This window comes from Apus apus, chromosome Z, assembly GCF_020740795.1.
Source record: "Apus apus isolate bApuApu2 chromosome Z, bApuApu2.pri.cur, whole genome shotgun sequence".
In the NCBI taxonomy this organism is placed as follows: domain Eukaryota; kingdom Metazoa; phylum Chordata; class Aves; order Apodiformes; family Apodidae; genus Apus; species Apus apus.
Window position 1 is genome coordinate 58,918,252 of NC_067312.1, and position 25,243 is coordinate 58,943,494.

At 44.7% G+C, this 25,243-nt stretch overlaps 1 protein-coding gene across 1 annotated transcript in view; it reads left to right on the plus strand.

Moving 5' to 3' along the window:
* Positions 1–482: 482 nt before the first annotated feature.
* The window catches only part of ELP1 (elongator acetyltransferase complex subunit 1), a 33,609-nt gene continuing 8,848 nt past the window's right edge, over positions 483–25,243 (plus strand). The window contains exons 1-26 of the mRNA XM_051641847.1: positions 483–651; positions 2,225–2,377; positions 5,580–5,661; positions 7,809–7,889; positions 8,233–8,318; positions 10,155–10,254; positions 10,991–11,081; positions 11,569–11,692; positions 12,349–12,439; positions 12,898–13,128; positions 13,397–13,567; positions 14,197–14,296; positions 14,991–15,170; positions 15,928–16,034; positions 16,510–16,613; positions 17,433–17,486; positions 17,585–17,690; positions 18,351–18,466; positions 19,188–19,261; positions 19,879–19,957; positions 20,216–20,295; positions 21,380–21,520; positions 22,467–22,552; positions 23,107–23,255; positions 24,126–24,249; positions 24,689–24,786. Of these exons, the coding sequence (XP_051497807.1) occupies positions 502–651; positions 2,225–2,377; positions 5,580–5,661; positions 7,809–7,889; positions 8,233–8,318; positions 10,155–10,254; positions 10,991–11,081; positions 11,569–11,692; positions 12,349–12,439; positions 12,898–13,128; positions 13,397–13,567; positions 14,197–14,296; positions 14,991–15,170; positions 15,928–16,034; positions 16,510–16,613; positions 17,433–17,486; positions 17,585–17,690; positions 18,351–18,466; positions 19,188–19,261; positions 19,879–19,957; positions 20,216–20,295; positions 21,380–21,520; positions 22,467–22,552; positions 23,107–23,255; positions 24,126–24,249; positions 24,689–24,786 (2,958 nt within the window). The 5' untranslated portion in view covers positions 483–501. The remainder of the gene's footprint in view (positions 652–2,224; positions 2,378–5,579; positions 5,662–7,808; positions 7,890–8,232; positions 8,319–10,154; positions 10,255–10,990; positions 11,082–11,568; positions 11,693–12,348; positions 12,440–12,897; positions 13,129–13,396; positions 13,568–14,196; positions 14,297–14,990; positions 15,171–15,927; positions 16,035–16,509; positions 16,614–17,432; positions 17,487–17,584; positions 17,691–18,350; positions 18,467–19,187; positions 19,262–19,878; positions 19,958–20,215; positions 20,296–21,379; positions 21,521–22,466; positions 22,553–23,106; positions 23,256–24,125; positions 24,250–24,688; positions 24,787–25,243) is intronic.

Below are 25,243 nucleotides of genomic sequence, written 5' to 3' on the forward strand. Positions count from 1 at the left end.
CGAAGGGAAAAGTGGCTGTCGGACCAACAGCAAGGCCAGCGCAGGAGGAGCACGGGGATGCCCGCCATCCGACCACCACAAAGCCAGCTGCTCTCTGAGGGTCCCGGCCCGACACGGCTGGAACGCGCCAGCCCTTCACCCTGCAGAGCCGCCTGTGCCAGGGCGGGCCGGGAGAGCTGCTCACGGAGGGGCTGAGGAAGACCTGGCAGCGGGTGGCAGCAAGCGACCTGCACCAAACGCAGCCGACGCTGCCGGCTCGGCCTGGCGCTGCCGCCGCCTCCGGGCAGGACGTTTCCCAGCACAGGCCGCCCCGGCCCGCAGCGGGGAGGCCGCGCTGCCCCGGGAGCCCCTCGCGCGGCCCCGCGGCCGAGATGGCGGCTCCGGCCCCGCCCCGGGGCGGCCGCTCTGCGCATGCGCTCTCGGCGGCGGGTCGCGCTTGCGCAGCTGGTCCCGCGCACGCGCCGCCGCCGCCCGCCCCAGCCCGCCCGGCATCGCGGCGCCATGAGGAACCTGCGGCTGGTGCGGCCCCGCGGGGCCCGCTCCGCCGCCGCCCCGGGCACCCCGCAGTGCTGCTGCCTCAGCGCCGAGTCCGGCACGGTCCTCGTGGGCTCCCAGCACGGCCTGGTGGAGCTGGGCCCCTCCAGGGACGCGGTGAGAGCCGCCGCCGCGCGCACGGGGAGCCGTGCCCGCCTGTCCCTGCCAGGCCTGCGTCGGGGCCCTGGCTGCATGCGAGCGGGTGCCGGTGTCTGTGCCGGTGTCTGTCCGCGCTGGAGCAGCGCTGCCCGTTAGGGGCGGCTTTGGTCCACCCTTGGCAAAGCTGGAAAAAGGGTTTGGGGCTCGGTGAGCGGGAGCGCGGGGCTGCCCGCCGGCAGCGCGTCCCTCGGGCCGCGGCTGCCCTGGCTGGGGCTGGCTCTGGGGAGCGGTGCTGGCGGGCTCTTGGAGCCTCCCTGCTGCTGCTTGCTGCGGCCTCGTGTGCCTGGGAGGTTGGCTGTGAGGCTGTGCTGCGTTCTGAGTGATCTGCTGTGCTTGTAAAATGCTAAGTCTGCCTCCAGGGTGGTAGCTGTGCTTGTTGTCACAGGTCGTTTCTGTGGTGGTCTGAAACGTGATCTGTCCAGCAGTTGCATCGGAGACACACCTCACAAATCGAAAGCAAACAGGCAGAGGGGTAGCAAAGAGTACCCGAAGAAACTTTTGAAACCATGCCCCAGGGGAAAAAAAAAACAAACAAACCCAACAACAAAAAACAACCGACAAACAAAACACAGCATAGCCAAAGAAAGAAAATGCTGTTGAGCCATGAGTTCCTGTTAGAGCTGGGTTGCAGTGTCTTCTTGGGAAGTGCAGTGTGCAACCCTGAGGCATCTGATTTCTTCTGTGTGTTCGGTTCTGAAAGCAGAGGACATACTGTCATTCATTTAATTGCAGAGCCTGAGTTAAACTTTGACATTAAATCTGCTGACAGAAGAGGTTTTGGGCTTTCCTGAGATCTCATTTTTAAAGAAGGATGTTTTCTGAAAGTCTCCACTGTGGTCAGTTTATGAAGGCTATCAGCTGCAATCTTCTTAGAATTAAAAATAATCCTGAAGCCTATCTGAAGTTGTCAAATATGTCGGCTTCCTTTTCTCTTTTGGTTTGGGTGGTTTTTTCGGGAATGTTATTTCAGATCTATAGTAGTGTGTTTTTTTCCCTGCTGACTGGATGTGTAAAACATTCATGTGACTTAAGATACAGAGAGGTATTTTAGATAAAACTTACTTGCTTTGCTGTACCTGTATGCACATCCAAAGGGTTTTCCTTTTAATTTATTCTATGCTGTGTCTATAAAGTCTGAATCACTCCTTTAAAATATTGGTACACTTTAAGCAACTACCCATTCACCTCTTACTGTTGACACTGTGGAGAAGTATGAAAGGTGTTTTGGAAGATTATTACCAAGACACATTGGAGGCTGCAGTATTGCCATTTATTATATGCTCTGTTATGTGAGTTTTCTCATTATCTGTCTAGCGCTTTTAGTGTAAGAGGACCTTCTCAGTTTCCTGTGGATAAGTGAAGATAAGTAATTACACGTTGGCTGTTTTCTGGTGCCATTCACCTACTTCTGCTCTGTAATGCTTTGTGTAATTGCAGTAGGATTAAATACTCCTACGGGTGTCGTTTTGTCATTTCTGCAAAAATCCCAAATGATGTGTAATTAATAAGTCGTTGGCCTCTCTATGTCCAGGTGACAAGAGAAATTTCTTTGACTGCGGAGGGTTTCATGCCTGAGGATGGAAGTGGCTGCATCGTGGGTATGGAAGATCTTCCAGAGCAGGAATGCGTGTGCATTGCAACAGCAGCTGGAGACATCCTATTGTGCAACCTCAGGACAGAGCAGGTAACTTGATGGGAAAGACACAACGAAACCGGGGGGTTTCAAAGGAAAGGATGACGCCATTCTAATTTCTTCAGGGAGCAGTTGCATGTTTATGATATAGTGAGCTGTGGCTAGTCTCCCTTTTCTGGACAGATGAGCTGTTTTTTTGTGGGAGTCTTGAGCAGGATTAAGGACAGAATATACACTTCATACAAAAACTGGAATTGAGATAGTGTCTTGCCTGTCCACAGCCCTAGTTCTGTATGTTTGCTTGGGGGATATTGGCATACACCCAGCAGCACAGGATTTACTGGACAGTCTTAGGGAAATAGGAAATTGACGAGAGTAGGTGCAGAATAAATAATCCACTCACAGCTCAGTTTAGCTACCTTTTTATTTTCATGGAACTATTCAGGTTGGAAAAGACCCTTGGGATCACCCAGTCCAACCATCATCCCTATTCTACAAAGTTCTCCCCTAAACCAGATCCACCAACACCACATCCAAATGACCCTTAAACACATCCAGGGATGGTGACTCAAACACCTCCCTGGGCAGCCTATTCCAGTGTCTAACCACTCTTTCTGTGAAGAATTTTTTTTCCTAATGTCCAGTCTAAACCTCCCCTGTTGCAGCTTGAAGCCATTCCCTCTTGTTCTGTTGCTAATTACCTGTGAGAAGAGACCAGCACCAACCTCTCTACAATGACCTTTCAGGTAGTTGTAGAGACTGATGAGGTCTCCCCTCAGCCTCCTCTTCCTCAAACTAAACATTCCCAGCTCCTTCAAGCGTTCTTCATAAGATTGATTCTCTAGGCCCTTCACCAGCTTCATTGCCCTCCTCTACTCGCTTCAGCACCTCGGTATCTCTCTTGAATTGAGGTGCCCAAAACTGGACACAATACACCAGGTGTGGCCTCACCAGTGCTGAGTACAGGGGGACAATCACCTCTCTGCTTCTGCTGGTCACACAATTTCTAAGACAAGCCAGGATGCCATTGGCTTTCTTGGCCACCTGGGCACACTGCTGGCTCATATTCAGCCCCTTGTCAATCAGAACCCCCATGTCCTTTTCTGCCAGGCACTTTCCAGACACACTTCCCCAGGCCTGGAGCATTGCCTGGGGTTGTTGTGGCCCAAGTGCAGGACCCGGCACTTGGCCTTGTTGAAGCCCAGACCATTAACATTAGCCCAACCATCCAATCTCTCCAAGTCTTTCTGTAGAGCCTCCCTGTCCTCATACAGATCAACAATCCCACTAGTTTGGTGTCGTCTGTGAACTTACTGATAATACACTCTATGTCCTTATCAAGATCATCAATAAAGAGGTTAAACAGAAAGTGTCCCAACACTGAGCCCTGAGGAGCACCACTTGTGAGTGGCTGCCACATGGATTTGACTCCACTGACCACCACTCTTTGGGCCCAACCATCCAGCCAGTGGTTTATCTAACAGATCATGTGCTCATCCAGGCCATGAGCAACCAGGTTTTTTATGAGAGTTCTATGGGGAACCATGTAAAATGCTTTTCGGAGGTCCAGACAGACAATATCCACAGCCTTTCACCCATCCAATAGTTGGGTCATCAGGCCATAGAAGGAGATCAGGTTCATCAGGCAGGATCTGCCTTTCATAAACCCATGCTGACTGGGTCTGATGCCCTGGTTGTCCACTATATGTCTTCTAATGACATTCAAGATGATCTGCTCCATGACCTTCCCTGGTACTGAGGTCAGACTGACAGGTCTATAGTTTCCTGGATCCTCCTTTCTGCCTTTCTTATAGATGGGTGTTACATTTGCTACCCTCCAATGCATCATGTATTGCAGCATCATGCTCTGACATGCATCATTAACTGAAGAGAATAGAAAGTGTTGTATTTTGTGGTTTGAAGACCATTTGGAATAAAGAAGCCCTAGAAAACACAAAAGGGATACCAAAATACCTTAGCTGAGTAAATACGGCAGGAGCTGAGATAATTGCTTTCCATTCCTTCTTGACAATCAGATTTGTACAGTCTTCAGCAGGACACGTAAACACCAAAGCAGGACCCTCTGAAGTCTGTGTCAACTCCCGCAATAGCAGGCCAACAGTGCAGGTGTAGGTAGGAGTGAGGTGGCAGTAGACTGTCTGAGTTAATGGTCAGATTTTGGTTATTTGCAGCTCACTTTTTTTGTTTCTTGTTTGGGTTGGATTTGCAGATACCACTTAGATGTATAATCAACTATGTCTGAAAATTGTGTCCTGTATTGCAGCTTAAAACATGCCTTAAGGGAATAGAGGGTAACAAAAGATGGAGTGCGTGAGAGAGTGAGTCTTGCACTAATGCATGGGTCAGAGTTGAAGTTTATCTTAGGATCCTTTATTTCAAAGTTTCTTAGTTTTGAAGTTGTGCAAACTGGTGCAGACTGGACACCAAGAAGGAAATTTTGAGGGTTACTTGTTATGAAGCCTTTTGCATGTGAGTCATGGTTACTCTGCCTACCAGTGCCTACTCTCACGTTGTTTACCTGAAAAGATGGTGACACCTAAGCATAGTTCCTTGAGTGGCATCATCTTGCTGTTTATCACAGCGGTTCTTTTCCATGCCTTTTGTAAATCTGGGTAACAGTCCATGGCAGAAGTTCTCTGCCCACTGCTATCACTTATATACTCATGATCGTCCAGGAAAACTGGCACAGTTTTTCATGAATTTTAAAGTTAGCGCATCTGTATGCAGTTGTCACATTGAGCATGCACAAGCTGATCAGAGTTTCAACGGATATAGTGCCCCTTAACTGCATGTTGGAATTCTGTAGGTAAGAACCGTTATGTCTTTGTTTTGTGACTTCAGTGTGTTTACCAATGTAACCACAGGCCCGACCAGGCAATACCAGCATTAACACTATACATGCTGACGTAAGACAGGGAGTTGCAGAATAAGGCTGGATAGACAGTTGGACTCAGTGATCTTAGAGATGTTTTCCAACCATGACAATTCTGTGAAAACCATATTGTAGAAAATGCTAACCTCTAGATTATTTGGGCTCTCGTACATAAACATTCTGGAACCATCTTTGGTTGGAAATGTTTCTTTTGTTTCATTCAACACAAAGGGTAAATGAAGACTTGTGACTTTCTTAAATTGGAGACGATTTTGCCACCTTGATGACTGATTCGTTTTGTGCTGGCATGCTGCTGCTCTGGTGTTGCTGCACTTCTGTGCTCTTATTTTGGTCTTGTAGGTGGAATGTGTTGGAAGTGTGGACAGCGGTCTGAGTATCATGAGCTGGAGTCCTGACCAAGAGCTTGTTTTGCTTGCAACAGGTATGAACAGCTGTAAGCTTTTTGCCTTGAAGAGTGAAATTCAGTATGGTGAAAATGTAAAACACAGTTCAATTTAAAATAGAAGAAGCAAAAAACAAATTTATGAAACTGGGGATAAGACTTAGAGAGAAAAAAAACCCACTTGATCCTATATATGAAAATTAATTTCATGATTCATTAGGTACTTTTGTGATCCAAGCAGAAGCTGTTCAAGCCTAAGAAGCTGAATTTTATAGAACAGTAGTTAGTCTTTCACATCTTTCAACAGGAGTATATATGATGTTGCCTCTAAAACATAAAGAGTCCTGCTTTATATCCCCATTTGGTTTTTTAGAAACAACAACTGCTCCTTGTACTTTGGTAAGAAATATTTGTCTGTGTCACAGACTCAACTTAGCTACAGATTTGTCTCACCTAGAAAATTTAGCCTCAAGCAAAACAGAATCATAGAATTCTTGAGGTTGAAAGGAAGCTCTGGAGATCACCTGTTTTAATCCCCTTGCTCAAATCAGGTTACATGGAACAAGATACTGCAACCATGTCCAGTCAGATTTTTGGTGTCTCCAGGAACTAAGGTGCCACAACGTCTGTGGGTTCCTTCATCCTGTCTGAAAGTAGTAAAAAATTGTTATGTTTAATGTTTATGTTATGTTTAATATTGTAATGTTTAATTTTAGTTTGTGCTTATTGCATCTTGTGCTGGTAGTCTGCACCACTAACAGTCAGGCTCTGTCTTCTGTAGTGTACCCCACCTCCTACCATACACCCATTGATGAGGTTTCCCCTGAGCCTTCTCTCTAGAGCACTCTGACTTCTCTCAGCCTACCCTCATGTGACATATTCTCCAAGCCCTTAATAATCTGGGTGACCTGTTGCAGGACTTGTTCCGATGTGTCTTTGTTTTGTATTGAGGAGCCCAGAAATAAAGCCAGCATTCCACATGTGTCTCACTGTCACTGAATAAAGGAGAAGAATCACCTCCCTCAGCCTGTTGGCAACACTTCTAATGTAGCTCAGGATGCTGTTGGCCACCTGTGCAGCAGAGGCATACTGCCGGCTCATGTTCAGCTTGTTGTCCCCCAAGAAACACCAGTTGTTTTTTTGCCAAGCTGATCTCCAGCTCCTTGGCTCCCAGTCTGTCCTAATACCTGAAATTGCTATTTTCCATGTTCAGGACATGGCTTTTTCCCTTATTGATCTTTATGAGGCTCTTGACCATGACAAGGTCCCTGTAGACAGCAGTGCAACCTTCTGGGGTACCTGTTGCACCTCCCAGTTTTTGTCATCTACAAAGATGGCTGAGGGTCCTGTTCTTCAGGTCATTGATGAGGGTGTTAAAAATTTGCCCTACTGTCCAGGAGCATGCCACTGGTGACATGAGACTGGTGAAACACTGAAAGAGGTTGCCTAGAGAACATCTGGATGCCCTCTCACTGAAAGTGTTCAGGGCCAGGTTGGCTGGGGCATTGAGCTACCTTGTTTAGTGGAAGGTGTCCCTGCCCATGGCAGAGGGTTTGGAACTAGATGATATTTAAGGTCACTTCCAACCCAAAACATTATATGGCTGACCTTAGGCTGGACTTTTTGCCACCAACAGCAGGCTGTTGAGCTTGGCCCTTTGCTGGTTTTCAGTCCATTTCACTGTCCTTTCATCTACCACATCTTTCAGGAGTTTGTCTATGATGATTATATGGGGGACAGTGTCAAAAGCCTCATTAGAATCAAGATAAATGACATCTACTGGTCTCCCCATATCAACAAGTTAGTCATCTCACTGTACCAGGCTATCAGCACAGTCAGACACAATTTCCCCTTCATAAATCCCTGATTACTGCTCCAAATCACCTTCTTGTCCTTTGTATCTCAAGAGAAAATGTTGGAGTGCCAGGAACTTACTTAGAAGGTGGAAAGAACTTTTTAAGGTTAGGACAGGAAGCATGTTTTCAAAGAGAGAGACCTGAAAGCATTCTTCTGTTCCAGAGATTTTCTGCTTTGAAGGATGACTTCTCTTTAGTATCATGTTACCATTAGAAATATTTCTATATCCAGCTCCATGACAGAACAATAGGAGAACACAGGAGAACATTTTAAGTTTTTATTTGCTGGAGGTACCATTACCAATACTGTATTTAATGTCTGTCCTGCAGGTCAGCAAACACTCATCATGATGACAAGGGATTTTGAACCAATTACTGAGAAGCAGATCCACCAAGATGAGTTTGGGGAAGGTGAGATGAGCACTGAAAGCAAATTGTTCAAACTGTTGTCTTTGGTATACTGTAAGCATGTAGAAAGTAAAGAAATGGAGCTCAGCACTTAGTGAGCTCAGCTTACATTGTAGACTGTAATGCTGCTGGGCAGGTGAAGGAGAACACCAATATTTTACTTGTCAGTGTAAATTAAAGGAAGTTCTCTGTGCTAGAGGACTTTCTGGGCTATGTACATTTCCTGTAGGTTTTTAGAATTAAACTCAAATGGAAGGTTTGTGTTGCTTGGAGCTGTGGTTGTGTTTACCACACTGTGCAGAGTAGTGCTGTAAATCTGCCATTAAAAGGATTGTTTCTTCTTCAGGAAAATTTGTTGCTCTTGGCTGGGGCAAAAAGGAGACACAATTCCATGGATCAGAGGGAAAACAAGCAGCGCATCGCAAACAGACGGTATTACACTAGTTCTTTTATGTTAGGCCCATGCTGTCTCTGAGAAAATGTGAAAAGAGAGTTTCTGTTGCTCCTGCAGTGCCAATTTGCCACGGTCTTTCTAGCAGTTGTCTTCATAGGCTTCTTCTGTTCATTTCTGTTGTTATCTGAAATCCAGCATTTTTATCCCCCTACTTCAAGGCAGCAGCTCAAAGTCCTTGGGACTGTTCATACACAGCTCAAAGTAAGATTTGCAAATGCAAGTGCTTACAGAGGTGAAGCCACGCTGAATCAGTATAACAGCATCCTTAAATCTTGCTGAACATAGGCTATATACTAAAGCATTAATATGACCAAGAGGAGCGGCATGGCATTTGACAGAGAGGAGCAGAAATAGCAGTAGTTTGAGCTCTGAGCAAGAGTATAAAGATTTGGGTTACTGAGCATCCTTGTTGATGTGAGGTGACTCCCTATGCCTGCACATTTTAGCTCATTGCTCCTTTCACAGAACAACAGAATCACAGAATCAGTAAGGTTGGAGGAGACTTTCAAGATCATCAAGTCCAACCACCTGCCCTACAACCTCTAACCACTAAACCGTCTCCTGAAACACCACATCCCACCTGTTGTTTGAATACCTCCACCACCTCCCTATGCAGCCTGTTCCAATGCCTCACCACTCTTTCTGTGAAGAAATTTTTCCTAATATCTAATCTGAACCTCCCCTGGTGCAGCTTGACCCCATTCCTCTTGTCCTGTCGCTGGTCACTAGGGAGAAGAGGCCAACACCCACCTCACCACAACCTCCTCTCAGGTAGTTGTACAGAGCAATGAGGTCTCCCCTTTGTTTGATTCTTCCTTGTTTGAGTCTTGTTTTGTCTACTTTTTATTTGGTGGAAAGTCAGGGAGCTTAAAACACTCCAGTGCTGGATTTTTCTTCTTGTGTTGAAGTTTCAAAATGAAAACTGTCTTGCTTAAACCTGGCAAGTCGGAGCACAAGAGCATGAAACGTGGCCTGTTCCAGCCAGAGTTGGTGAGGGACTTCTTACAAGGGCATGTAGTGACAGGAAGAGGGTAAACAGTTTTAAGCTGAAAGAAGATAGATTTGGATTAGACATTAAGAAGAAGTTCTTCACTTTGAGAGTGGTGAGACACTGGCACGTATTGCCCAGGGAAGTTGTGGATGCTCTATCCCTGGAAGTGTTCAAGGCCAGGATGGACAGGACTTCGAGCAAGCTGGTCTAGTGAGAGGTGTCCCTGTTTACGCAGGGGAGTTAGAACTAGATGATCTTTAACATCCCTTCCAACCCAAACAATTCTATTATTATATCTTTGATCAGCTGCCTCTTCATGTGTATTCTGTTGAGATTTTTCTTTTTCTGTGTTACTCCACAAAGAACCTGTTTGCTTTAAGGTACACTACTCTCATCCCACCTCCTCTCTGCTCTACAGACTGCCCAGATGACATGTCTTTCTTGCCCTTCTCCATCCAAGGAGTTGTGACTCCAGTCATTAGTCATGAACAAACCCTGATTCACCCTTTTTTCGTGCCTATGCACAGCTGGTGTACAAGCAGAAACCCTCATGGAGGGAAAGGATAGCATGTGATCACATGAATAGTTATACTCACTTGCAGGAGAAACAGATTGAATTTACCGACAGTTTGAACTCTAGTAATTTCCTGAAATAATATTCTGAGTAATGAATTTTTTAACTCTGCAGCCTTAAAATTTATTTAATGGATTGATTTCATGCCAAGGTTCTTGAAAGAGCTGAGTTGCAATGCAGTCTTTTTAGACAAAGACAGTAGTTACCTTAAACCAAGTTTTGATGTAACTTTCTTTTGTTTGATTTCAGGAAGTGTTACCTACTTCATCCTGGGATGATGGCAAGCCTCGGGTGACATGGAGAGGAGATGGGCAGTTTGTTGCAGTGAGTGCTGTCTGTCCAGAGACAGGTATGGGACCAAACTTCTTTGAAATAGCAGTGTGTGTAAGAGGTTTGCAGTTTGGTTTTCAGTCCAGTGAGAAGCCAGGAGAGGTTACTACTGAGTAGTTACTATTTGAACTGCTGCTTTCACCAGTGTTAATTTACCACTTGAGCTCTACTCAATCTCTGATGGGTTCCCCGTGTCAAATGGATTAATCTGTTGGTGTTGCCACACTGTTTCTCATACCAGCAGTTTGGCCTTTCAGGCTTATGTTTAAATACTGGTAATTCTTTACCCTGTGTTTTGCCCTAAAGCTGAAGAGGTGACGAGCACATACGTTTCTTGTAAGACCGTAATTTGTATCTTCCATGATAAGTATTACTGAGCAGTTTCAGTGTATTGGTCAGCATATTGACCTGCACCACACTGCACTGCTATTCCACTAGTGTAGGTTTTTAATTTCAATACTTCAGGTTAGGGAGGATCTTGCGCTTACAGGAAGATTTCAACATTTCCGAGGTGAAAGTTGTAGAGGGAAACGGCTGTGATTGAGGTAGATCAGACTGAAGTTTCTACTTGGTTCCTTTAGAGTTATTCTTTTACTATGGGAGAAGTGCCTGAGACAGAACAAGTTCTTACCCCTTCAGTTGTACAAGAGAAGTCTTTTTTTTATTCACATTAATCAAATTTGCTGTCCTACCCTCATAAAATTAGAACAGCCTCTTCCCCATGCTTTCTTACACCTTTGTCTCTCAAACTGTAGGTGCTCGAAAGGTCCGAGTGTGGAACAGAGAACTTGTGCTACAGTCAACAAGTGAGCCTATCTCAGGATTAGAACAAGCACTGTCCTGGAGGTGAGTAGCAAAACACTCTGCACGTTAGCACTGGAGCATTGTGTTTTATTCTCTGGTCACAGTCTTTAATCAGCATCAGTTTAATTTCTTTTGTGTTTGTTTTTCCCAAAACTTGAAGAAAGCTTCCTTCTGATCCAGCATGAGGAAGAACAGCCCTTTAAATACTGAAAAGCCTAGTACTTGCATTATATGTGGGAAGAAGGGATAGATTCTCTGCACAGTCTCTATGGCAGTTGGTTTTGGACTCAACTGTATAAACAGGAATGTTACGTGTCACTTTGCCAGTGCTGACATTTTTTGCTTACCTGAGGTTATCTTGATTGCTGGAAAATGTGCTGGACCTAGAACTTTGTCTGAATAGAGTTGAGGAAACTCGTCCTATACTGCCCTTTTTTCATGTCACTGGAGAAAATGGAAGATGATTGGTGCTTCAAGTGACAACTAGTGATTATGTGATCAACCACTTTTCATTTGGCTCTTTTTAAAGGCCCTCTGGAAACCTGATAGCATGCACACAAGAAAAAACAAACAGACATGATGTGGTTTTCTTGGAGAAGAATGGACTTCTTCACGGGGAGTTCACCCTCCCATTCCGGAAAGGGCAGGTCAAAGTAAGTGCTGTGTCTTGGCTTCTCTGATAAGAGGGTCATGGAGAGGAGGACTAGATCTTTTCCAGATTATAGGAGGAAGTTTTCAACTTAATACTTATGTCTGATCCTAATGGAAAAAGTGACCTGAAAAGAGAACAGTGAAGAAACCTATGAAGAAGCAATGCCCTCTGCAGGCCCATAGGACAGGTAAAAGTTAAGGGGTGCTTCTGACCCCTATATACTTTCTGCCAGACAAATGCTTCAGAAATGCTGTCAGGCATGTCAGCTGTTACAAGATTGAGGTGAAATACATGATTATGCCAAATAAGAGAAGTGAGAAGCTACTTCCAGAGTTACTTCAGCTTCTGCCTTTGGATCCTGAGAGGTGTTTTGGCAGGTGCTCTCTCAGTGCCAAGGAAAGCAAAGAGAACACTGCTGTCAAGTTTGTGGTTTTATCACCTCTTTGGCTGTGCAGAACCACTACAGGTTCAGCTTCAGGATGCTTTGCTCCAGCTGTCAGGAGCTTTACAATACATGAGGGCTAGGTTAGTTTATTAACCCTTGCCACTTATATTTTTGAAAATAAGGAGCAACTCTTGGTCTCACAAACCAGTCAGAAGCATGCTCACCCTACACAGAAGCAACAATATCAATAAGAGCCATGTTTGTTTCTGCAGGTTAATGAACTGCTTTGGAATGCAGATTCTACAATCCTGGCTATATGGCTGGAGGACCTCAAAGTAGAAAACTCCAACCCAAACAGTTACGGTGAGTGCACTATGTGGGGCGGTGGCTTTTAAACTTACCTGTAAATGTGGTTAGCAGTGGGTGTTCCTCTGCAAGTTAAGAGACACTGGGGAGTTTTCACTACAGCTTTGAGACCCCTATACGGGTCAGGAAGAACTGATATCTCAGCCTGAGCTTGAAGCATCTTCCAGGCTGCCATAACTGGTAGTGTTATTAATGGAATGCTAAAGGTGTGAGCCCTTCGTAAAGCATGAGTGCCTTCTCAGAAGTGGAGCTCAAGGAATTCTAGGATTGACTTTTGCATGATGTCTGTTGTTACATTTTCATCTGCTGGGTGTCATATGACACAGCCCATGGGCTGAAGGCTAGAACTACTATTTTGATTGCACTTAACCCACCCCTAAAAGAGCAGTGGTGGTGGGGAGGCTTTGAGATGGGTGTCAAGGAGTAGTCTATAGTAACCATTTATTTTTCTATAGTTCAGCTGTGGACCACAGGGAACTATCACTGGTACCTGAAGCAAAGTCTACATTTTGGTAACTTGGAGAAGAATCAGTTGGTGTCACTGCTGTGGGACCGAGAGAAGCCATATAGACTCCATGTACTCTGCCAGGGTTGGCATTACCTCTCCTATGACTGGCACTGGACCACAGACCATGGGATGGGGGAGAGTAGCCAGCATGTTGCAAATGTGGCTGTCATAGATGGAGGTAAGAAGTGGAACTGTTTTGCAACTTCAGGGTCAGAAGAGGTGGCATAGCTCTTCTGTTAGCTGCTGTTTCTACAAAGTTTTTAGTGAGGGGGATGTTGTAATTGATGGAAGCTTCAGAGGTGGTTCAGCGGAGTTAACTGCTTCGGACACAGCAACTGTATTATCTAGTAACAACGGTCCTATTTTAAGTAAAGAACCTAACAAGACCCTCAGTTATATTTGGGCTGGGTTACAGTTTGGGTTTTTTTTCCTCTTTTCTTCCACAGATAAAGTGCTTGTCACAGCTTTCCAGCATGCTGTGGTGCCTCCACCCCTGTGTACCTTTGAGCTGCAGCTACAACAGGCAGTTAATCAGGTTGCATTTCACACAGATCTCACACGTAGTGGAGACATGGCTGTCCTGGATGCTGATAACAAGATCTCTTTGTACAGATACGGTGAGAGCTTATTGTGCTGGCTTATTAAAGGAAACTTTCTGTCCCTAAGAACAGTGCCCCTGGGGCCTAGCAGGGTGATGGTCACTCAAGCCTTTAGTAGTCAGGAGCAAGACCTGTTTTGTTCAACTATGGGTTCGAGCTCAGTTCTTTCATCTCCGGTAGTCTGCATGGCACAGAAGAATTTTGGTGGTGCGTTGGCTTTGTGAGAAGGCAGCATTCAGCACTTGGCTGTGCTGAGGTGCTTATCCTTGCAGTATCTCCCTGCCTGGTTTTGGCTTGAGTAGAGTGCAGCAAATGGTATCTTGCGTAATCTCTGCTGATGGCATGTTGGTGATTGGTACTGGAGCTCTCTGGGCATAGCTACCTAGGGTCTATTCAGCAGTTCTCAAAGCAGTCTTATACAGTGTGGTATTCAGTGTGCTGTGAGACAAGAAACTTGCTGGTGTCTCTTGAGTTTTGTACTGTGACAGTACAAGGTAAGAGTGTTTCCCGGGCTAAGTGTTAATCAGGATTAGGTGTTGGCTTTATATGTAGAAATGTTATTTTCTGACATTTGTAATAGTTTCCTGGAGCATCTGCTTTTTTATGACTCTGTAACTCTAAACTCTGCTTTGTTCTGTGTTTGCTAGGACAGAGCACAGTGAATGACCCCACTGTCAGGTTTGGAGCAGTGGGTGGAAATGGATCTAAAGCAGCTGTGGAAACACCGTATCTGGATAAAATCTACAGGTAATGGAGTACTAGTAGAGTTATAGTAGGGAGAAGAGGGACTGCCCTTTTCTGGCTAGCTATCTTAGAGGTCACTGCTCTGACCACTTGTCTGAAGATTTTGAAGAGGTTGTTGGGTAACATAGTTTCATTGTGCAGACACTGTGGCTGCAATTAATGCTAAGGACTGGGCAGCACAGTGAGCAGTTTATCCTGAGAAGTGCCCTTGACTGAGGCATTGATTTAGTGAGAGCAATGACTGTCAGTGACAGCACTGAGATAGCCTTTCGTGTGCCTAGTGCTCTTGGCTTCGTACTGGTGCACCTTGTGCTCCTGCTTCCAGAGCCAAAGGAATGGCTGCACAGTGCTCAGACCCACATTTGTGGCACACGGGGAAACAAGAGCTGCTTGCATGGTAGGGGCAGTGACAATGTAAAAACAAAAACACCCTACTCTACATTTGTACCTGTGCACAGTTGGCATGGAAGAAGTACTGCCTAGGGAAAAAAAGTGGGGTTTCCTGAGTCTTGTCCTTTATCTGCAACCCAGCCTGTGGCAGGGTTCTTGCTTTCTGTGATTGTGTGCAGTGAAGCCTTCCTAGGCATACTGTGTCTGAACAGCCAAGCTGTGCCTAGGAAGACCTTCCTCTCTCCAGTGAGGTGACCTACTGAAATCAGGTTCTGCTTGCTTCCCAATCTTGCTTACTTTGTGACAGAGTTGATGTAGGCAGTGATGATGATGTGATAAATCCTCTGGGTCTCCGATTTCTCACCTGGCTGCCGGATGACAGCTTCCTGGTGGTTGGTCAAGGTCAGCATGCTGCTCAGTCTGTCCTTCATCACCTGACTGCAGTGCCTAAAGTGGTTGGAGCTGAAGAAGAGCACCTGAACTTACGGTACTAGAAATCTGTCAGTTGTGGGTGAAGTCTGAGAGCACCTCTGGATAGTGCCTGAATGATACTACATCTCTCAGCAGACATGCAGCCTGGAGGGTGTGGGTTAGGGAATTCAGTTCTCTTCTTGCTGGAGAACCGAACAGCTCATGAAGCTGCCTGCTGGTCAGCACATGCCAATACCTTTAGTGTCTACACCCAGCTTGACAAGAATGTGTATGCTAGCATGCCTGTGTCAGTCCAGGATAGCTCTGTTCCTTTGTCTGAATTCCAGACCCTCAGGAGGACTGAATTCCCCAGTTCTGCCCTTTGCCTGCCATTATCAAGGTTCTCCTCCTCACCTGCTGGGCCTTTTGAAGTCAGTTGAACTAAAACCAGATCAGAAAAGGAAAACCAACTGGGGTACAGAAATCTGCTTCAGAAAGGGATCCTTAGAGTTGCTTTCTGTAGCACTCACACATTAAGGACAGGCTGATTTACATATGAACTGTAGATTGGAACAAAGGAAGTGTGGGCTCTGCAGACTGCTGTGAGTGTGCAGGCAGTGACTAGCAGAGTTCCATAAATAGATGCCTCTTGGCTGGAGTTGCTTGTGCTCTGAGGTGCCAATGCCAGCAGACATAGGTGTGAAAGACTGCAGAAGATCCTTACATGAACAAGGGATCTGTCTGCTTAAATTGTGCATCCTTCCTTCTGGCCATAAGAAGTGCAGGATCTAAATGTTAAATGTATTTCCTCTGTCTTCTGTGTCTTGCTCCAGGTTGTCTGTGCCTGTAGATGGAGAAGTGATCAGCCTGTGCTGCAGCCCGGTGACCAAAACTGTAGCTGTGCAGCTGGCTGATGGACAGATCCTGAAATACCTCTGGGGTAAGCTAAGCTCTACCTAGTCTGAGGTGTAGTTATTGCAGATTTCTGAAAAAAATTAATGAGATAGTCAGACTTCTGGAGACATGAGTGACCATTGCTGATAGTTGGTCCTGCCTTTCATGCTTCCTCTGCTCCCAGAAATAGACCAAAATTAGTGGTTTGTGTCAGAAAGCAGTTAATGTTGTTGACAATGATAGTTCAGACTTTATGATTTGAAAAGAAGATGCCTAGTTTAGTGATTTCAGAAGTGCAGACAGACTGCTATGTCCGTGTCACTTCTCTCTTGATCCACAATGGAAAAAGGTGCTGCTGGGCCTCTGAGGTTACCGGCTGTCTGCTGTGTCCTGGACTTCTGTGTCAGCACTCCTCCTCTGATAACATAGCTTATTCCTAGCTCTGGTTTTCTTCAAATATATGTAATGTGGCTGTAATGTCTGAATCTTTCACTGAAAACAGTTTGATCTTTGCTCTTTAGAGGCTTCCTCTCCGGTCCTTGAGCCCTGGCAGACTAGCGGTGGCTCTGCTGTTCGGTTTCCCTACCCTTGCATGCAGACTTCTATCACAAGGATCAGTGGTGAAGTAAGTGAATCTGTGAGCAGGTTTAATCGCTCACTCAGTGGTTCTCTGTGTCAAATGTGCACCATAACCCTATGCCCAGGGTGCATTGATATCTATCAACAGTGTTTTTCAAAAGACACTAATCAGAGCTGAATGTGTATCTTTCCTTGCCTTTTAAAGCAGATTGCTTGTATTTCACACCCAATCTTCCCATTCTGTGAATACAATTAGTAATGTCCTTGAAGAGGGAGAAACTTCAGATTTAAAATTACCCGCAGTCACTGCCCTGCTCTTTTTGAAAACAGCATTTTGCTCTGTTTTGTCTGAACTCACCCTGTTAGCAAACATGACTGCATTAAGTTACTGCAGATCTTCTACAACTGGTGTTTCCTATTGGTGATGGTTTCTTGATAGTTAGAACAGCTTAGGGAACAACCAGCTATGTTGCTGGTAGTTCCGGAGTTCCTTCAGTATGCATCCAGATGAATGTGCTGTATGGAGTCACTCTGTACTAGTGCATTTCCTCTGCTGTTTTGGACCAAATGCCACTGAATAAAAAGCTGAATTACCTGCATTGGTTTCTGCTTTTATTTTATTACTGTGCAGTTTCTGTTACAGGGTAGACCAAGCTAGGTTTCCAGACAGAAGTGTTTAAGGACACATAAGTAATCCCTCCTAGTGTAAAGCTTGTGTTTCTTCCTGTCCAACTTTTCTAATAATTCACATGAGGTACTCAGTACCTAATTGTAAGGTACCTCAATCCAGTGCTAGTCAGTCATGTGAAACACTGGAGGTTATGGCACTAATTGCTTGTGTAGCTTCTCATTCTTTTATTTACAGGAGGTGATTCTGGGCCTCACAGACCGATTCCGGTTTTTTGTTAATGATATTGAGGTAAAAAAGATTTTGCCCCTCTTTGCATCCCCTTTTCCTCTGCCAAAGGCAGCCTTTCTGTTCCATTCTGTGCAGCCATAAATGTTGTTTTTCTACAGGTTGCTTCCAACATCACCTCATTTGCTACATACAGTGAGTTTTTATTGGTGACAACCAACTCCCACACCTGTCAATGCTTCTGCTTGAAGAACCTATCAGTGAAAGGTAAATGCCAGTTCTGCCTGTCTGCTCTTAGCAGCTCATCACAATTGTCTTGGAACCACAAGATGTCCCTATTTTTCACACTCAGACCTGCTGTATTCAGGTCACTCAGAGCAACTGCTTAAGAGATGGAGGAAGAGAGCTGTTTTCAAAAATCAATCAGAGAGAAAGGAGCACAGGATTTTGTATATCACGTGCTCATCCCTGGGAACAGGATTTGTCCTGTAGTTGTTGTTCCTTTTCTGTTTTCAACAGCTTTGCCCTGAATTCTCCCTCTCCTCCATGTCTGAAAAAAGAAAGGGCTGTGTACTATTTGTGGGTGTGTGGTAGAGAAGGGATCCAAACAGAAAGAGTTTCTGTTGGCATCTCACTATGAGAGGTACAAGAACCTTGGGAAAGGCAGGATGACAACATACTGTCAGCACTTTCAGTGCTTCTCCCATCTGTTCTGTTGAGCTTTGTGATCCTGTTGTACAGAGGACATATCTCTACTTGGCGTACTGCAGTGCTTTGTGGTCCTCTGCCTGTCGGGAACTTTTGAAGATCATTGGTGAATTGTTGGCTCAGTTGGTCTGGTACAACGTTGCAGAGCCACAGAGGAAAGCCTGACTGGGACACTGTGGTGCCACATGCCACGTGTGCTGATAAATGTGCTGTCTTCAGCCCTTCAGGGTGGCCTGAGCAGTGCTGCTGCACCCAACAGCGAGACCCTGCGCAAGGTGGAGCGAGGTTCACGTATCGTCACTGTTGTGCCTCAGGACACAAAGGTTGTATTGCAGGTCAGTGCTCTGCCTGTGTCTGCTGAGGTCTGTTATCAGAGGGTGTAGGGGGGTGCATCTCAGTGGGCAGCTGGCCAACCTGCAAACCCGGTGTGCAGTGCTACAGAGCTGCTGCCCTGTACTGCTGCAGCACAATGCCTCATAGATCTCCAGCTGCCTGGCTGGATGTGGAGGCATTTTGAGCACAGGCAGCTAGCTGGGTATGTACAGAACTGGGAAAGGCTATTCAGATTCCTAATGGCTGAGATATCATAGTGCTACATATTTTGGCTTACACAGTGATTCTCACCTGGTGCTGTAGTTGCTAGCAGCCCTCCATTAGCCTTGGCAGCAAGTTTGTTTGAAGGCCTGAACTCGCTCTTCAGAGACAACAGGGGTTCACAGAGTGGAGAAGAATGTAATTTGAAAGGGACCTTTGAAGGTGTGTGGCCCAATATCCTCTTCAGAACAGGGCTGACTGGAAAGTGTGATCAGGTTGTTCTGGGTCTTATGCTGAGTGGAGTCCAGCCTTCTGAAGAAGGAATGTTTCTAAGCTGAGAGAATTTTAGGTGTTTTAGATATTTTTCCACAGTCATTAAAATTGCATGTCCTTTGAAGTGAACGAATATGTCCATGCACCTGCAAGTAACAGAAAGACCTAGAAAATCAGCCAGTAACCTCTTCGCCTTCAATGTTGGCAGAGTAACTACAAATTAATAATTGTATGGATCTTGTGTTACAGATGCCAAGAGGAAATCTGGAGACTGTTCACCACCGAGCTCTGGTTCTTGCCCAGATTCGGAAATGGTTAGACAGGTAAATGCCACTGGTGTATTCTGGTCTTTCCCCCCCTCAGTCTGAGCTGTTAGAGGTTGGTTGGCCTGGTTTTATTGTGCTGGTGCAGAGATGGAGGCTAAACTCAAAGGAATTGACTTTGTTAGTGGGAATGAAACTCTTTGAGGCTGCCAGCTAAAAGTCCAGCTTTCAGGAGACACTTCACCACTAAAGAGCATATTTGTGTGCTGAGACTGTGTGGGTGGGGAGAAATCTTCATCTGCTCTGCTATCCAGACATCTTAATCACTTTGTGATGAAGCTTGCTGTTTTTCTTGTTTTATTTGTTTAATTGATTTACACTGAAGTTTTTTGAAACAGGAGTTGGTCCATTAGATTAAAATGTAGTTCTCAGTTTTAAGAGAGGAGAAAAAATATGCAAGGCCTGTATTGCTTACTCAGCCTGGCATGCTGCTCTGTCCCACTGCAGAGGCTGGCAATTAACAAGATCGACCTTGCACATTTTTTCTGGAAGGCAGTCTACATGGCTTGTTGCCTCAGCTATCCCCTTCCCAGGGGGTCTGTGCTTACCTGTAGTCAGTTGCCTTTATACTGCACCTATCCACTGTGTAAACTACTGCGCTTGACTCATTCCTCCAGGCTTATGTTCAGGGAAGCATTTCAGTGTATGAGGAAGCTGCGAATCAACCTCAATCTTCTCTATGACCACAATCCCAAGGCAAGTATGCCCAGTTCTGTTGTTGTGCTTTCCATATCCATCTAGCCATTGATATTGAACAGTGGGCTCAAAAAAGTAGGTGGTGCTGTCTGTTCTGCTTTCAGCAGAGATGGCTGTTCTGCACTGCTGCATCCTCATGCAGGTAGATGGGATTTAGCATTTCTTTCATCTTGTACATTCAGAGAAGGTCTTTGAATTTGTTCTTGTACTGAATGTACTTGTTCAGAATAACCACACTAATACTCTTATTCATTTCAGGTATTTCTGGAAAATGCAGAAACCTTTATCAGGCAGATAGATTCTGTGAACTATATAAACTTATTTTTCACAGAACTGAAGTGAGTATAATTCTGCAAATGGAGGCATGCATGTAATCAGTGGCAGTACATTATTCTGTGAAAATATTGACAGCCCTTCAAGGTCAGTGCAAGGAGTCAGTTAGAAATCTGTCATGTTGAGTCATAAAGACTCAAGTAAGCTCAAGACTTTAGGGGAGAGTCAGTGTCATGTTGGGAATGCCAGCTTGCAGGCAGCCATGAGATTTTTCCAGCAAGGGATTAGTACATCATCTGATTGCTTTAATTTGTCTTCCAGTTTGCTCTACAGGGATAAATATGGACAGAGAAAGTTTTGTTCCCCCATAAAGTGGAGCGAGACAGCACTGTATATATGAAACTTGAGGCCGAGATGCTTGCTTACATTCCTAAATCAGGTTTTCCAACTTCTTTCTCAAAGGCTGAGTGACAGGAAGCTTGGGGGCATTGGTAGCCTCAGAACTTCTCAAGCTTGCTGAATTAAATAATTGTCTAGGAGCTGGAGCTATCACTTAGCTGTCCTGTTTTGTGTTCAGTTTTGACCTGACCTTGAATCTTTGTCTAGAAATAAAAGCAAATGGCTCAATTTTCAGAAAGGCTTTGTGCTCAGCATCTCCATAGTGTATTCGGTAGAATAATCATAGAATCATAGAATGGTTTGTGTTGGAAGGGATCTTAAAGATCATCCAGTTCCAACTCCCCTGCATGGGACACCTCCCACTAGAACAGGTTGCTCAGGGCCCCATCCAGCCTGGTCTTGAGCACTTCCAGGGATGGGGCTTCCACAACTTCCCTGGACAACCTGTTCTAGTGTCTGATCACCACAATAGCTTGAAAATCTTGCCTTCTGATTTTTTTGTGCAACTAAAGTAGTTGTTCTGACCAACTTTATTCAATGCCTCTTTGACTAAGAATCAATTAGAGCAGATGAGAGATGTTGGAGATGTTTCTGGTAGTGTGGCACATCGTGTGTCAGTACTGAATGGCACAGGAGCTATTTTGTTCAGGAGTTATTTTCTGCATGCATTTGTGTTTCTTCATATTACTGTGTTTGTGCTGGGCTACATGATGAACTGTGCTGGTATTCATGGTATCTGTTTTTATTTAGAGAGGAAGATTTCACAAAGAGTATGTACCCATCTCTGAATGGTAGCAGTAATGCTCAACCACGCCGGCATACTGACCAGAAAAAAGTAAACCTCATATGTGATGTGATGAGAGTTGCCATGGAACACATTGACCCTCAAAAGTGAGCGTTTTCTTATTGTGGGCGAAGGAACCATTAGAGACGTTTTTAGTAAATCATTTGTGGAAAGCAAAAGTGTCCTTAACATCAGTTACTTTGCTTCAGATCCTCTGAGGTAAACCTGTCCTCCACAAAACTTATGTAGCCGTATCTTCCATCTGCAGAGGATGATTTCCTGAAAACTGCAATAACTGGCTTTTTGGAGTTCTGGCCTTTTGAGAAGAACTCAGCTGTTCCATTTGAGAATGAATTCCTTTTGTAAATCTTCAGCTGCATATTTCTTAGTGATGACATTTTGGTAACCACCCTCCTTGTATGAATCAGCACCAGACAAAGATAAAGGGTGGGAGAAGAGGATAGTAGTGGTTAACAAAGCAGTGTTAAACCCTTGGCAACTTATATGTGAAGCACTGGATAGAGGAGCAGCAGATTGTGGATTGCTGCTGAGCACTAAAAATTAGACACTTTTCAGCAAACAGTTTTGGGAAGGAATGCATTCCCCTTAGTTGAGAAAGCTGCTTTGAAATAGTACGTGTGAAATTAATGAAAGTGGGAATAACCTCACAGAAACCTTTCCTTTTATAAAAAAGAGACAATTTTTGTGCCAAATTAGAATGGGAAAACTCTCCAGCTTTTTGAGCTTTCAGGGAGAGGTATTCTCCATTAGGCTGACTGGCATATTAAGGAAGCTCCTTCTACACAAAATACACCTCCAGCCTTGTGACATGTTTGGGGACACATGCTGAGTAGAAAAACCTTTCTGGTATATTCTGTTCTCTTCCCATTTTTCTTGCCTTCCTTGAAAAAGATTGAAATACCTGAGTAGTTCTGGTTTGATTCGGTTCTTTTACTAAAATGTAAACTTGAACTTGCACAAACTGTGCTAAAACAGAAATAAGCAGTATTTCTGCTTTCTTGCTTTTTCATGTACTGCTTCTGTTTTCTTTAGATACTGCCTATCAATACTGACAGCACATGTAAAGAAAAGTCCTCCAGAATTGGAAATTGCTCTCCAGAAGGTTCATGATCTTCGAGGTATTGTGTCAGGAACGCAAATGTTTTGAAAATCAGTGGTTTGCAGAAGCTTTCATTGTCAGCATGGTTCACCCTGAAAATTATTTTAAGGTTCATGAGTGAGCCAGAAAACAGAAGTGTACTTGAAACTAGCTGTGTATCAATGGACCAGCATCATATCAGCTAAGATACACTGCTGTACGTGCTCTTAGCACGTCCTTTTATCTAGCTATGTCAGCAGATAGCCCAGAGTTGGAGCTGCTTTCTGTTCTCAGTCAGAACTCTGGTTCTCCCACCACAGAATAGGAGGTTCCCATTCTGGGTCATGGTATCTCAAACTGGCAAACCTTGCTTTTGTTCTCTGCTGATTCTTCTGCCTTGTCACTGCTGCACACTTAACAGTTTTACCATGCTTGGGCTGGTTCTTGAAGTTGCCCAGGAAAGGCCAAGTAACCCTTCCTAGAAGACAAAATGAGTTGTTACTTCGATGGTCCCTGTCTGGTGCTTGATAATGCACCCCTCAGAGCATGGTTTTACTGCTGTTAGTGTAATTGATTGTATGTTTCTTGTTACAGAAAGCATTACTCCAGATGCCAAAGCTGTAAGTGCAGAAGAAGCATTGAAGTACCTTCTTTTCCTTGTGGATGTCAATGAATTGTATGATTATTCCTTGGGGACGTATGACTTCAATTTGGTCATCATGGTGGCAGAGAAGTCTCAAAAGGTCTCGGCTTACAGTTCCAGTCAAGGAACTATTTTTCTGCTTTCTCAGAATTTCTTTGTAGTCTGTTGGTCAGTCAGCAACGTTTTTTGTTAGTTGTATCTTTCTACCCAGGCAGGATTCCAGTTGCTCAGAAGTTCTGTGTGTACTTGGGGTGATGCTGGGAAGGTGGCATGTGTCTGCATCCCTCAGTATTTCTTGAGCACAGCTTTGGAAACTTGATTGTGCTTCAGGTGAAATAGGGCTCTTCTAGAGCAGCACAGCAAAGTAGGTCTACAGAAAGGGGGGGCTGTAATCTGAAGTGTTGTGACTGTATGCCTTCCATTCCTAGTTCTGTACTCTTTTGATTCTTGCTTACTTGGTGGTGGCCGTGATAATAGTGTCTGTTTTTCAGCAGGTTTAATTTGAATTCTCTGAATGGAAATGCCCACTGGATCTTCCGAGTTTCCTAATTTTACAGCAGAGGCTGTTGTCAGTTAGAACACCCTATTAATGTTAAAACGTTTTTTGACCTTGAGTGTGAGGAAATTGATCAGCTTTACAGCTGCAAATTTGCACATGATAATAGCTAATAGAAAACAATGTACTATGTGATCCATAGTCTTGAATTTGAGATGTTACCAGCCTTTAGATACTGCTGAAGTCCAGGTGGGACTGTGGTAATTTAAATAAGTCATTTCTGGCAAGAGTACATATACAGAATAGGTTCTTTAAGATGGCTTACATTAAAACAAACAAACAACCTAACCAATAACCCACTTTTTTTTTCTATTATTGTAAAATTTCAGATGAGGTGACTGTCTGTTGGTAAAGATGGGGGCAATGAGGATCTTGCCAGATTAGCTCAACTGCAGTTTTTATTTTACTTTGCAGGACCCAAAAGAATACTTGCCCTTCTTAAATGCCCTCCAGAAAATGGAAAAGAATTACCAGCGGTATACAATAGACAGACACTTGAAGAGATACAGAAAAGCTCTTGGGCACCTCAGCAGATGTGGTAGGTGTCTCTAAGGAGAAATTTTGCAGTGAACTTTTCAATTTTGGAGAACCATTGGGGGAAAATAGCTGAAGAAAGAGGAGGATTTCACAGGGTCATCTTCCTTCCTGGTAATGTGTGGTTAATTAACTTCTGTTACATGTGTTTTGTAGTACAGCTTGACACAGGGAGAAAGGGGTGAAAATGTTTACTGCTCTGTGAACTGCATGTCTTGGTTCATTCCTGTTGTAGGTGACTTTTTCCCAGTTAATATTGCTGGGAAAAATGGAGCAAACCTCAAGGAAGTGAACAACTTGGTTTTACAATAGTAAAATAGGTGCTTGTGTGCTCCTCTAAGCACCTCTAGTTGCTTCTTAATGCAATAACCTAGACTGGTGGGGAGCCATGAGACCCATGTGCTTTCTCTTTTACTTCTACGAAGAATAAATTATTTCTGCAGGTCCTGAACACTTCTCTGAATTTCTAAACTTGGTGAAGGACCAGAATCAGTATCATGAAGCCTTGAAGCTCTACCCCTCTAGCACTCCGGAGTACAAGGTGTGTATGCACGTGACACTGCAGCACACAAACATTTTATTCTGTTCTGCATGTATTTGCACCTTGTCAGCCCCTTTGAGTGAGGGCAAGAATGAGAGAGCAGCTGCTTGCATTCAAGTTCTGCAGGTCATTGCTGTTCCTGAGTTGTCTGAGACCCTCCTCTGAGGTAATAGCTCGAATGATTCTGAGTGCCAGCTCTGTGAGGTCTGGTCATCAAAGGAATGGCTGTTACTTCTTTGATTCCATGACAAGAGCACCTGGGAGTCCAGTTTCTGCTGCACTGTCTTGTGTGCTGGAGAACACCAGCCACCACAGGAAGACTTCCTGTCTTTTGTGATACCAGCTTTCAGTCTGGCACTTGCAGGTTGAGTGGGGAATACTTTGTTACCCTTAAACTATTCTGAACAGTGCTAAAAAGCTTGGGACACTTGTAGATGTGCTGTTTCCTAGAATATAG